This window comes from Austrofundulus limnaeus, unplaced genomic scaffold (assembly GCF_001266775.1).
Source record: "Austrofundulus limnaeus strain Quisiro unplaced genomic scaffold, Austrofundulus_limnaeus-1.0 Scaffold108, whole genome shotgun sequence".
NCBI lineage: Eukaryota > Metazoa > Chordata > Actinopteri > Cyprinodontiformes > Rivulidae > Austrofundulus > Austrofundulus limnaeus.
This window is the reverse complement of record NW_013952510.1, coordinates 578,342-591,875: the sequence shown is the minus strand read 5'-3', so window position 1 is coordinate 591,875 and position 13,534 is coordinate 578,342. Positions and strand designations below refer to the sequence as shown.

The following is a 13,534-nucleotide window of genomic DNA, read 5'->3' as shown; positions in this document are numbered from 1 at the left end:
TTTTACAGTGGGGAAAATAAGTATTTAGTCAGTCACCAATTGTGCAAGTTCTCCCACTTAAAAAGATGAGAGAGGCCTGTAATTTGTAAATTGTAAACTGTAAATTTCCACCATTATTTGCAAAAAAATTCTTTAAAAGTCAGACAAAATGATTTTCTCAAATTTTTTTTTCACATTTTGTCTCTCATAGTTGAGGTCTACCTATGTTGTCAATTACAGGCCTCTCTCATCTTTTTAAGTGGGAGAACTTGCACAATTGGTGACTGACTAAATACTTATTTTCCCCACTGTATGTCTATTGGCTGTACAACAAATTGCCCCTCGGGGATAATAAAGATATTGAACCTGAACTTTTAGAGGTCCATTTTGGAGTTATTTAGCCCTCCCCAGTCATTTGATCCTAAAATTAACCCCTTGATTCTATGATTTGGCCCTTCCCACCCTAATATTAACCCCTATGCCTCAGTTTTGGCTGCTGAAATTAATGTGAAAGTAGTTAAAGTCAAAAGTGAAAGAAAAACCAAAGAGAAGAACCAACATTTTTCAAAAAAAAAAAAAAAACAGAGCAAATGCAACTAGCCAATCAGTGTTTATGCTTAGAAATGCCTACTGTTTATGCATTAGAATGCCTACTCACTCTGCAGAGATCCCCTGAGGAAATCCACAATATGTCTGTTCAGTTCTTGTTCACCCATTTCCACAAATCGCTAAACTTGACTTGTTTATCTCCTCAGTTTGTTTGTGCTGTGGCAGACCTGCACAAGTTGCGAGGCTCTCTGGAGAGCCTGGGGATGGAGGTTACATCTGCTGAGTTCGAATATGTTCCTCGTAATACCATCTGTCTGGACGCCGACCAGATCGAACAGGCTTCGATCCTCATAGACGCTCTCATTGACTGTCCAGATGTGGTGCACGTGTGGGACAACATCCAGGCTGACAGCTGAGGGCTGTTCTCGGACTCTCTGCGGACACTGACTGTGTGTGTGAAATATTTAATTTCACTGCTAAACAGTTTAAAGGGATCCCGATTAGTTGTAACATTAGACTTTATATGATAAACATATACTTCAGCTGTAAAATAAAGACTGTAAAAATGCTGTAGGATGTTCAGTTTTTATAATTTTTAAACTAAAAGTTTAAAAATATATTACACGGATGGGGCCATTTTATTTACACGCAAAGCATTCTGGGTAAATGATGACATCAACTAGGTCATCGGTGTGAGGCTGCTAGTGAGCTATATCCACCCTGAAGGTTAATCTTGGACAATATCTGATGATCGACTCTTTTAAATGAAACCAGAGAGCGTTGACAGAGAGGAGAAGGTAGAAATGACTCGGCCTGTAACTGAAAATATGGATGGAGGACAACAGAGCTGCTTCACGAAGGAAGAACCTCAGCTTAGCCTGTTAGCTTTAGCATTAGCCCCAATGCTATCACCATATATATGTATTAGCTCAGCGCTACACATTCTCCTCTCGTCACTGAGGTCCTCCATCCACTTGACAGAGAGGGGAACGCAAAAATGACTCAGCCTGCAACTGAAAATATGGATGGAGGACATTAGTTTAGCTTGTTTGTCGTGCTAGCACCAAGCTAATACATATAAGGCAATATAGCGTGGGCGCTAGCGCAAAGGCTAACAGCCTAAGCTGAGGTTCTTCTTCCATGAAGCAGCTCTGTTGTCCTCCATCCATATTTTCAGTTCCAGGCTGAGTCATTTCTACCTTCTCCTCTCTGTCAACGCTTTCTGGTTTCATTTAAAAGAGTCAATCGTCAGATATTGTCCAAGATTAACCTTCAGGGTGGATATAGCTCCCTAGAAGCCTCGCACCGATGACCTAGTTGATGTCATCATTTACCCAGAATGCTTTGCATGTAAATAAAATGGCTCCGTCCGTGTTAAAATATATTTTAAAAAATTTACAAAACTAAACAGCCTACAGTATTTTTACAGTCTTTATTTTACAGTTAAAATAGATGTTTATCAAATAAAGTTTAATGTTACCACTAATTGTGGATCCCTTTAACAACCTGATAACTTCAAAACGCTGCATGTCGTCACAGAAAACAGAGGCTTTCCCACTGATGCTGTCTGTGTGGGAAGACTGGGAAAAGAATTTGCCACTGCTAAGACACAGAACGGTAGTTTAAAGGCCTCCTCGGGCAACCTGAAATCACCACCCTGCAGGATTTTTCTACCAGCTGTTTTAAAAATAAACTTCTTCAGAATGAAGGAGAGTGAAAAATTTCTTTACAGTTGAGTACTACAGAAAACAAAGATGTGAAAGAGCCAAAACATCAGTTGAAACATTACACGTGCAGAAAAAGCATTTATCTATTATGTATCAGTTTTTAAATAAATCTCAGAGCCCCAACTATGAAAGTCTAAACCATGTGTCAAACTCAAGGCCCATGGGCCAAATATGGCCTGCCAAACAGGGGTGGTTCTAGGGGCAGGGCCACAGGAGCATTGGCTCCAGCTGAAATCTGATTGGCCTCCTGAAGTGCCCCTGTCCTGTCATTCATCTGTCTTTTGTCTGGGAGTGATGACGGTGGATGCAGTTCCATGTTCAAACACTAGTGCGCTAATGAGTCAAATAGTAAAGTCCAGAATGAATCAAGCTTACAGAATTCTTCTTCTCTCCTTAAGAAAATTAGAACAATCCTGTAAAAAAAGTCTTTCATCCGACAAATGATGGTTGGATTTTTTCACACGTTGTGTGTTTGAGAATATTTTATCTATGTACAATAAAATGTATGAAAAACTGGGAATTGACTGAGAATATACAGTGCAAGATTTTTTTTGGTACCACTTTACAATAAGTCTCCCCTTATAGAAGGCTTAAAAAGAGTTTATAGATAGGTTACTAATTCATCTGTAAAGTTTACACTTTATAAATCATTAATAAATGTTTATTATGCAACAATTAAGGACGATAAAGACGAAACTGTCCAGTTTCTTACCAAATAATGAGACAAATCTGTTCACGTACATATTACATCTAAAGGTAGTATATTAAACATTTCAGAGTGGGTTACTACGTTGTAAGCACAATGATAAACACATTTTAACATATTAATACTGTATTACTGCATTATAAATATTCACAACTGTCAAAGGGAGACTTATCAAAGTGTAATACAGTACACTATTTTTAATGACAAACATTTATAAATGCCAAAAGTTAGTCTTTAATGTGAAAAATCATTTTTAAAACTTAGTGTTGATAATATTTGAAATTATTGTTCGAACATGTAATTACTATCAACAATGTTGATGTATCAAAAAACTAAAAAAAACGTCATGTTAACATACCAAATAATCCAACCCAAACTACAGTTTTATTTTGTRCAACAGGGATCCCTTTAATATGTGTGGATATTTATAATGCAGTAATACAGTAAATTATTATTTGTTAAAATATGCGTTTCCTAATCATTATTGTGCTTTCAAGGTAGTAAACTAGTCTGAAATGTTTAATACCCAAACAGATTTGGCTCAGTATTTGGAAATACACCAGACAGTTTAGTCTCTTTTTTTTTTTACCTTAATGCATAATAAACACTTATTAATAATTTATAAAGTGTTTACAGAATAATTAATAAACTATCTATAAACTCTTTAAAAGCCATCTATAAAGGGAGCCTTATTGTAAAGTGGTACCCTATAGAATACATTACATTACAAGTGTTCGAACATATATGACTGGTTAAATGCATACATCTTAACAAAACTGGGGGTTTGTGTGAAAGGATGCTGAACAAAGGCTTGGCCCCTCTATGAATATTTTGACCTCTTGATGGCCCCTTACTCAAAAATATCCTAGCTCCGCCACTACTGCCACAGTATTTTTTGTGGCTCGCAAGAGCTTCAAAGATGTAATAATGTTTTAAAATAAATGTATGCTGTTTAGTATTGACCATAAACTACATCTCCCATAATGCTGATTGATTATTTTACCTGCAAATGACGACATCCCACAACTAGGTGAATGTGCAAAATTTGCGGAGTAAAATCTCCATTTAGTCACAATTTAGCTGGCTACTTTTTCTGAAGCCCAGTTGTACTGACAAGTGGGAATTTCCCACTCACAAGTCAAATTTAAACTGGGACGCCCCTCCAGTTGAAATTATCTGAAAGTGTGAGAGTTCACCACGACAGTGAGTAAAACTCTTGTATGTATTATTTCATTGGTACTGTATTTATTCATGCATACTGTAATACTAGAAATTTAACCCTAAAAATCATCCATAAGGTGTGTGTGTGTGTGTGTGTGTGTGTGTGGGTAGTATTATACACGGGTTATTGATAATTAGATTTTTAATGCTTCTTAAGCTCAAAAATGATCGTATTATACTCAAGATCGTACTATACATGAATAAATACAGTATTTTTGTAATATTTATTTTACATTTAGTCAGTTGTACATGTAAGTATTTATAAGAGGACATGTTAAAATGCTGTTTCTATGCATGAAATTACACATAGAGCTCAGTTGTCTGTGCTCAGAAATGAGACAAGGAACGTGACGTTTTGTGTTTAGTCAAAGTTAAACATAAAACAACTAAAATAATTACAACTGGCCCTTTGAGGGCCACATAATGCTCCTGTGGCCCTCAGTGAAAATGAGTTTGACATCCCTAGTCTTAAAGAGACGTACATGCCTAATTCCGTTTACATGTTGAGTCACGGTCTAATATCTGATTATTTCTTTAATTTTAAAGCTTTAATCTACCCAACAACATTTAATTTATTTCACAGAAACCTCTGCTCAGAAGCTTCATTAGAAGTGTAAAAATTGAGCACCTCTCTGATTYCTGTTCTGTACTGATTTAAGACTCACCATCTATCAGCCAGACARTTAAACAACAAAATAGCATGCTTGTTTTTAAAGCAGTTGCCATGGTCACAGTTATAAAAAGCCCACTGTCAAATGATGAAATCACAAACAGCCCTCCAGAACCATCAAAACACACTTTACACCTAGAATAATGCCGACATCATCGTTAGAGTAGAAACAAAGGGTGTTCTGCTTAAGTCCAAATGCAGGGTTTTACACATTTGTTATTTTGGGTTTGCAGTTTCTTTTTCTCACTTGATCCTAACATATGACATTTTTAATAACTGCAGGATTATTCAATAATTTATATTGGTTAATTTAAAATTTCTTCTGTTATTATCAGAAGTAATAAACATCTCTTCTTAAAAAAAACAACATTCTAGCATAACTTAAAGGAATGCATATCACCCGCTGCCTTTCATACCAGGGTTTTATAATAAGATCATGATAAGAAATGAGACTTGACCATCAGTTTCTGATAACAAATCTGTAAACATGTTGGTTTTTAGAGGAAAATCACTAACATTAAAACTCAATTTACTTGACATAAAATACTTAAAATTGGATTCACACAAATCTGTTTACACTAAAAACACTAGACAACTGTATTTGCACCAGAACACGTCATTAATCAGTTTGAGGAAGAAGCCACTAAATCACTTTTCTCCTGGATTGTCTCATCCCAGCCTCCCTCCCTCCCTCTGTCTGATAGAAGAGATCCGTACCTGGAAAAAAGCCAATAAATTATCTGTGGTTGCTATATACAAAAAAAAAAAAAAAAAAAAACCTTGTTAAAGCATCATAAATGTGACACAAAGTGATCAGGACTTCAGGAGTCAAACTGGACACAGGTAAATAGTTTAAAACAAAAAGGAGCTGAAGCTTCAGGAGGTTAAAAACAAACAACAGTAATCCAAAATTATGTGATGGAGTAGACAGCTAAATCCAAACTAACCTTGACCAAAGACCCAAAAACCTGCTCAATGCAAATACAGACAGTACTATTCATGCAGAGATAAAGAATAATACAAGGCAGCTGTGGAAATTAGAGGCGAGGATAAGATGTGCAGGAGAGCCGAAAACAGGACTGAAGGGATAAAATGGAGCTCTCTGCAAAATAACACTGCAGGTGGGGTTCACAAAGTATGAAACCTTAAAACTTAAACTATGATACACAAGTGAGAAAAAATCCCTATAGATCACATCGCTTTAAAAGACTTGTCTAAACATTTATCTAAAGTTAAAAATCAAGTGATCCTAATCTAAACCAAAACCCGACAGTCCAGCAATGAATTATTAAGAAGAAACACATTTTCTGTCTTGTTAAACTGTAAAATAATTCCTCTTTTATTAATGTGCTCCAGCTCAAAAGATACGATCTATTTTATTGTTTTTAATAAAAAAAAAATAAAAAAAATAAAAWAATAAAACATGTTTTACAGTTGAAGGCCACTCGAATGTCATCATGGCTCATTACCTTCACACACTGCAGCCATTAAGACCCAACATAAATAACATCTAGGTTTCAATATTTCCTGCAGATTTAGTCGTCTTTGTTTTTACTCTTTGCACATTCATGTAACACATAATTAAATGTAATCTCCCCAATCAAACAGAGATGCTGTCATGGGGAAGCCCAGTGAGTCTGAGCCCTTTTGCTTTGTTATCAGTGCCCAGCATTGATTTTTCCCGTTGCTTCCTTTCAGCTATAGCGTGGCATTGATTGACGTCCCGCGTTAACGCTCTGCAGGACAAGTCCCCTGATCCGTGCCAGGGTGGGGAGGGTTCAGCACTGGCGATTGATGCCATGCAGCGTTAACAAGAGGAGCATTTGTTTTTGTGCTGAAAACGAGCCACCGGCAGAGAGTGCTTTTAAACACGCCTGGTCGACGATCAGCGGGAGGAAAGTTTGAGTGATGGATCAGAGGTCAAGATTAATGACAGTTTAAGGTATATTGTTCTTAATCAACTTCATAATTTCTAAACTGAAGATCAGATCAACGAAATGTACCTAAATGTTTTTTTTTTTGTTTTGTTTTTTACTGTTGCRGAGAAGTATGCCAAAAAATTCAGTCAAGTTTTCTACTATGAAGATTATTAGTAAAATTTCTTGTCAAACAATGAGAAAAAAGTACAGAATTTAATTAAAATAATTAAACAAATCACTTGGTTTTATTTTTGCCTTAATGTTGCTAAGATCAGCTTTTCTGGCAGAGGTTCCTGTTTGAATCTGGTCCAATGAAAGGTGAAGAAGAAGCCATCGGGGGTTCTAAATGCTGCTCGTTTCCAGCACCCATGGAGCTGCTCAGTCCCTCCAAGAGGAAGGACTGCCCTCAGAACGTCACAGAGAAGGTCACGCAGGTACGAGGGTCAGGAATATCAAACTCGTATTGGTCATTCAGGTGATTCGTTGTGACCCAACAGTGTGTTTAAAGCCGTTCAGGTTCAGTCAGTCATCCCAGTTTTCAGTCTGTGTTCTGAACTCTGTGAAAAGACTGCTGTCGTGACGGAGGGCTGCTGTTAATTAACCTACTAATGGAAAAATCACTGGCTTGTTGGCTGGATATTTTCCTCATGGGTGAGAAAAACAAACATTGAGTGACGGTTCGTTTCGGACATAACTGTTGTTTCTGCATCACTGAATGCAAAACAAATGCAAGGGAGGAGCTTGCAACAACCCATGACCTTCCAATTCCCGCCTATGTAATCGTATAGATCTATATGGCTGATGGATCTATTAGTGAGGTCAGTGACATTTTTCAGGAAGGCAAATGTTAATTTGAAATTGGGGCAGAGGCAATAATGCGACTGTGGAACGAAACAAACTCGCCTGTCTGACACCCGATCCATCATTACAGCCTTCCAACCCACCAGCAATTCAGTTAGCCTTCACAGCAACGGTTAAAGGACGCTGTTGCCTGTTGGCAGTTTTTTGTTGTTGTTTATTTTCTGGACTTGATCGCTATGAAAAGTCCCCAGTGACAGGATGGTCAAGCAGTTAATGGACTTGCAAGGTCACAAAACAAGAGCAAACAGCATCCACCAAGAACTTGGTCAAATGAGTACGTCGTCTACAAAGGTCTGTTGGAAAGTTTTGTTTGAAAGATAGATTTATTGCTGTAGAAAGTTCTAGATTTATGATTCGCAATGTTTTGAAACTAACATAAAACAGTAAGAGTTCCCTGATAAATGTTTAATCAAATAGTAAAGGCTCATTGATGCATTTTTGTTCTTAGGTGTTTTCTTTGGAGTCAGATGTACTTCCTGAATATAAACTCCAGGCACCAGAGACAAGATGGTGGATTTTGCTTCACTACAGCCCCTTCAAGGCATTTTGGGACTGGATTATTCTCCTCCTGGTTCTTTACACAGCTGTTTTCACTCCGTACTCAGCTGCCTTCCTCTTAGATGAACATGGAGGGTTTAGACAAAGGAGATGTGGCTACACGTGTAACCCTTTGAATATAGTAGACCTCATGGTGGACGTGCTGTTTATTGTGGACATAGTCATCAACTTTCGCACCACGTACGTCGACCAAAAGGACGTGGTGATCACGCAGCCAAGCCGGATAGCCAAACATTATATCAAAGGCTGGTTTTTTATTGATCTTTTTGCAGCAATCCCCTTTGACCTTGTTATTTTTAGATCTGGGTCTGATGAGGTAAGGCATATGGTTCTCTGATATTTTCCAAAATACAAAATTTATATTATGATTTTAACTCTAAAAACATTAAAATGTTGTGTAAAATGTAAAGATAAATGGAATACAATGACGTGCAGATCTTAAAACCCCATATTTTATTCACGATAAACATGGGAAACATATCAAATGTTTAAACTAACAAATTTTAACATTTCTTGGAGAAAAAAAGTAAAGTCATCTCCTCTTTTTTTAACAACAGATTGTAAATCTTTTGGAGCCGAGGAAACCAGCTACCGGAATTTTTAGTCGTTTTAACAGTTCTGGGTCTTTTATCTAGAGGGAGAATATGTTTTTCTATAATATGTATATGATGTTCTGCTTTGATGGTGTCTTTCAGGTGTGTAAGTTGCCCGCACTGATGCACCCTCATACCATCAGAGAGGCCGTTTTTTGAACCGCGCACTTTGAACTGGCTGGAATGGTTCTCTTTAGTACAGAGGCAGTGGTGGTCAGTGTTTCCAAATTTGTCTGACCATAACAAGTTTTTATGTTTTTGTTTTATTATTATTATTTTTTTGCCTCAGTTCATTTTAAATGAGCTATAATGGTGTTTCTGGATGGTGACCACACATAGCTTCTTTGTGTGATAGAGCTTAAATGTGTGGAACAGATTAAGGCAGTGCTGCCCGAGGGCCTGAAGATCACACGTCCAATACTGACTTTCAGGCTTGTTCTTTGTGGACAGATTTCCTAAAAACCTGTACAATAGGTTGCTTTCCGGCCCAGGCCTCCCTTGACGAAGAGATCTGAGATCTCACTGGGACCTGCCTGGTTAAACAAAGATAAATAAATAAATAATTTCTCCAAATTCTTCAAATCTTTTGATGATATTATGGACTGCTTTCATGTCGAGAAACATACAGAAATTGTTCCAGTATTTTTAGACATCGTTTTAATAAACTAGTGAGCTTCTGCACATCTTTACTTCTAAAAAGCTCCCTAAAGTGCTTGTCTTGTACCAAGTCTTCTTATTGATCATTTGACAAATAACCTAATTAGTTGCAAAACAATCTTCCAGCTAATTCTTACTCATATCACTTACTTTGATAGCTTTTTGTTGCCCTTGTCCCAACATTTCCCCCCTAAAAATTGCACAGTTTTTTAGATTTAAATATTTACTGTTTTGTTAAAAAAGGATTGGAAGATGATCAAACTGTTGCATTCTGTTTTATTTACATTTTGCACAAAGTTCCAACTTTTTTAGAAGTGTAGTATTGTTTTGGAAATTTTACAGTTTTTAAATTTTTGTTGTTTTTAAGTAACTGAATACTGAGTGCCTAATCTTGCCTTATATCTTCTCCCTTGTTCTATAATGGAAACCAAAGATGGCAACCTTAACAAGCCTACTTAAAACAGCTCGGCTGTTGAGACTGGTCCGTGTGGCAAGAAAGCTGGACCGATATTCTGAATACGGAGCTGCAGTCCTCTTCTTGCTCATGTGTACGTTTGTTCTCATCGCTCATTGGCTYGCCTGCATTTGGTACGCCATTGGCTTTGTGGAGAGGCCGTACACCGAGACTGGTTGGCTGGACAAYCTGGCTGAACAACTAGGAAAGACGTACAATGACAGTGATTCCACCTCTGGTCCGTCAGTCAAAGACAAATATGTCACCGCCCTCTACTTCACTTTGAGCAGTTTGACAAGTGTGGGGTTTGGTAACGTCTCTCCAAACACTAACTCTGAGAAGATTTTCTCCATCTGTGTCATGGTCATTGGATGTGAGTTGAATAAAGCAATTTAAGACTGTATGAAAATCATTGGGGGTGGCATAACAAGCTATAAACTTCAAACCCAATTAATGAAAAGAGACAACAATATTAAGAAAAAATTGCACATAAAGATTCTCCATATATACCAATTCTAATTTGGACAGGCAGGACAAACCGGGATGTGGTTGTGATCAGGCCTTAACCTTCAACTCTTACATTCAAATTTTGAGTTATTTCCTTTTGATGAGCCAAACTTTAGCCATCAGTGCATGTTGGCTATTACCAAGCTTTGTGTATGACTCCTAGTGTGACAAGTGAAGCTCATTTCACCTGTCACACTAAGAGCCATTCACAAAACTGTACAGGTGACTCTTAGTCTAAAATAAAGGTTTAATTACTTTAAACTAAGTAGCACAAATTGCATCTATTAAACTAGTTGAAGAAGAAAAATTGGCAAAATTTAAACTCGCAACAGAGCCATGGATTCCCAGGTCGGCACAATCATGAACATCTGGAACCATTAAAATTGATTCCTTTGGACAGCATTCTGGTAGCTGTGTAATGGCTCTGTTAACATTTTATGAATTGCCGCAGTGGACTGCTGGATATCCAGCTTTGCCTATGTGCATTATAAAATTTTCATTGCAAGAGACTGTGATTCTATTTTGTGATATTATTTTAGCCAAAAGACACTGCGAGTTGGTGAACTACTGAACCTTCTTTTTAAGCACCATTTGTCCTAATTAACTACAGGAAATTTTGACTTTAAACTTTGACCACTGTAGACATCCCAAATATCTGGGGTGATATTAACCTCAAGAAATTTGTTGCGCTAAAAGTCCTTTGTTTTACTACTCTATGTGTAAATCGTGCACATCATGTTGCACAGTACACAACATTTGTATAGTAACATGGCTATTGTTCGATTGAGAAAACGGGAACAAACTAAACAGGGTCATCCAAAACTGGAGAAGGTTAACATTGGCCCATTTGTCCCCAACAATTGCAGACCAGTGAGGTACTCCCGTTTGTGTGGCCAAGAAGGTGATCATTAGGAACAAAATATGTAGCGTGTACAAATGTTCTTGCACTCAGAATAGGAAAGAATAGAAGCATGTGTTGGGAAGCTGTTTATGAAACTCTGCAATCATTTTTGTACAGTCCTTTAACAGAGCAAGAACTTGTTTTTGGAATCCTGTTAAAGCTTTAACAAAAGTTATCTGTGTTTTTGCACCATTTTTTCCCTTCCTCATCAGCTCTCATGTATGCCAGTATATTTGGGAATGTGTCTGCCATCATCCAGCGGCTGTACTCGGGTACTACCCGTTACCACACCCAGATGCTGCGGGTCAAAGAGTTTATCCGCTTTCACCAAATTCCAGGTGCTCTTCGGCAAAGACTGGAGGAGTACTTTCAGCATGCCTGGTCCTACACAAATGGCATAGACATGAATGCTGTATGTAAAGACGTGCTAACCACAATGGCACAAAGTTTCCTTTCTTGTGTCTTATTGTTGAAATGGTGATTTTGTGTTCCCTTTGTAAGGTGTTGAAGGGATTTCCAGTGTCTCTGCAGGCAGACATCTGTTTGCACCTCAATCGTTCTTTGCTGCACAACTGCAAAGCTTTCCGTGGAGGAAGTAAAGCTTGTCTACGCGCATTAGCGATGAGAATCAGAACTGTCCATGCTCCTCCGGGGGACACTTTGATTCATTACGGAGACCTCCTGGACTCACTCTTCTTCATCTCACGTGGATCCATCCAAGTCATGAGGGATTATGTGGTGATAGCCTTATTAGGTACAGCTAATAAACCGTACACTTCCATGTAAATGCTTTTTTTGGTGGTGTCAAAGAAATAAACCATCTTCGTTTTCATGCAGAAAAGAACGACATCTTCGGGGAGCTCATCCACATGTTTGATGAACCAGGAAGGGCCAACGCAGATGTGTACACCATCACTTACTGTGACTTGCACTGCATCCCAAGGGAAGATCTTCTGGAGGTTCTTGATATTTACCCAAATTTTGCTGACAACTTCTGGAGGAACCTGGAAATCACTTTTGATCTACGAGATGTGCGCTGGGACACAATACAATAAAAAAAACACGTGTTAATTTTAAATGTATGACATCTGATCATTATTATTATTATTTTATGTGATCACCAGACTGATCCAATGCCGCCGATAATAGCTGATGATTCTGGGGATGACAGTGAATATCGCCACAAACAAAAACACAGAAATCACTCCCTTGACTGCAGAATAAGGCCAGGTGAGTAATTAATCTGTGTAATTTAATAGTTAAACAAAAAACATTAAGAATCAGCCTTATAAAAAGACTCTTCAACTAATCTGACTTGATTTATTTATTTTCAACAAATCAATGATATCCTCTTCAATTGTCAGTATAGTTAGTTAAGCTGTTATCTCAAGTTCATTTAAACCAGAGCACAAAGTTCTAATTATTCCTTAATGGCAAAGTAATCAATATTAGGATTGTCTTTTTATTAGTATTTCTTCTTCATCTCTGTCAGAGCAGGCTCCCTGATGGCCTGAATGGGATTGTGAGACAAATAATGTGCTGCAGTGGATTGACTAAATACTGTAGTTTTCCTGTAAATAGATGGAATCGATCATGAAGACTCGTATCATCTTCAGTCCTGCCATCACTCACCTCCTCAGGCCGGCTGGGAGGATCTCTGGAGCAGTGGGTCCTCGTGTTCCCAGTCGAGCGAAGGCCTGGCCAAGCCTATCACTCACAATGCTGGAACAGAGCTTTACCCTCCTTCTGTGGTTCAACTGCTGCCTCAAAGTGGAACTACAGATGCGGCATTGGACCGAGGTCACCAAGGTAGGAAGGACCTTTGATTTGAGACTTGATTAAAAGGCTTAAATATGTTAATCGGCTTGTTTTTGTTGACCTTAGCCTCATCTTTGAATGTGCCTGGAATGTATCGCTACTGGTCAGATCAACAGTCTCAGCAGTTCTCCAGTCATGTCCTACGATCATCTTCAGCCTGCAACTCGAACCACCCACCACTGGTCACAGAAGAGAGGCCCAGTGAGCTCGAGTCTCAACTTCAAGTCTTGCAATCGCAGCTCAACAGGTGCACTACTAAGGGGTGCCATTTGTAAAGTTACACAGTCAAAAATTACCACCAATATTTTTGTTTTATTTAGTCTTTTATAAGAAAAAAACAAACGGATTTATTTCTCAAAGTCAGTTTTTCACCACATGATTCATACATTTATAAATGTCATAGTTTATAAACTA

The 13,534-nt window shown here is 38.0% G+C and overlaps 2 protein-coding genes across 2 annotated transcripts in view; both read left to right on the top strand.

Annotated features, from left to right (window-relative positions):
* taco1 (translational activator of mitochondrially encoded cytochrome c oxidase I) overlaps positions 1-1,049 on the top strand; it is a 5,148-nt gene extending 4,099 nt beyond the window's left edge. Inside the window, exon 6 of the mRNA XM_014013955.1 lies at positions 735-1,049. Within this exon, the coding sequence (XP_013869409.1) occupies positions 735-944 (210 nt within the window). The 3' untranslated portion in view covers positions 945-1,049. The remainder of the gene's footprint in view (positions 1-734) is intronic.
* A 5,440-nt stretch (positions 1,050-6,489) lies between these two features.
* Positions 6,490-13,534, top strand: part of kcnh6b (potassium voltage-gated channel, subfamily H (eag-related), member 6b) — a 9,318-nt gene continuing 2,273 nt past the window's right edge. Inside the window, exons 1-10 of the mRNA XM_014013917.1 lie at positions 6,490-6,794; positions 7,042-7,205; positions 8,081-8,506; positions 9,874-10,267; positions 11,515-11,714; positions 11,804-12,056; positions 12,140-12,333; positions 12,427-12,532; positions 12,884-13,111; positions 13,187-13,367. Coding sequence (XP_013869371.1) covers positions 7,083-7,205; positions 8,081-8,506; positions 9,874-10,267; positions 11,515-11,714; positions 11,804-12,056; positions 12,140-12,333; positions 12,427-12,532; positions 12,884-13,111; positions 13,187-13,367 — 2,105 coding nt within the window. The 5' untranslated portion in view covers positions 6,490-6,794; positions 7,042-7,082. The remainder of the gene's footprint in view (positions 6,795-7,041; positions 7,206-8,080; positions 8,507-9,873; positions 10,268-11,514; positions 11,715-11,803; positions 12,057-12,139; positions 12,334-12,426; positions 12,533-12,883; positions 13,112-13,186; positions 13,368-13,534) is intronic.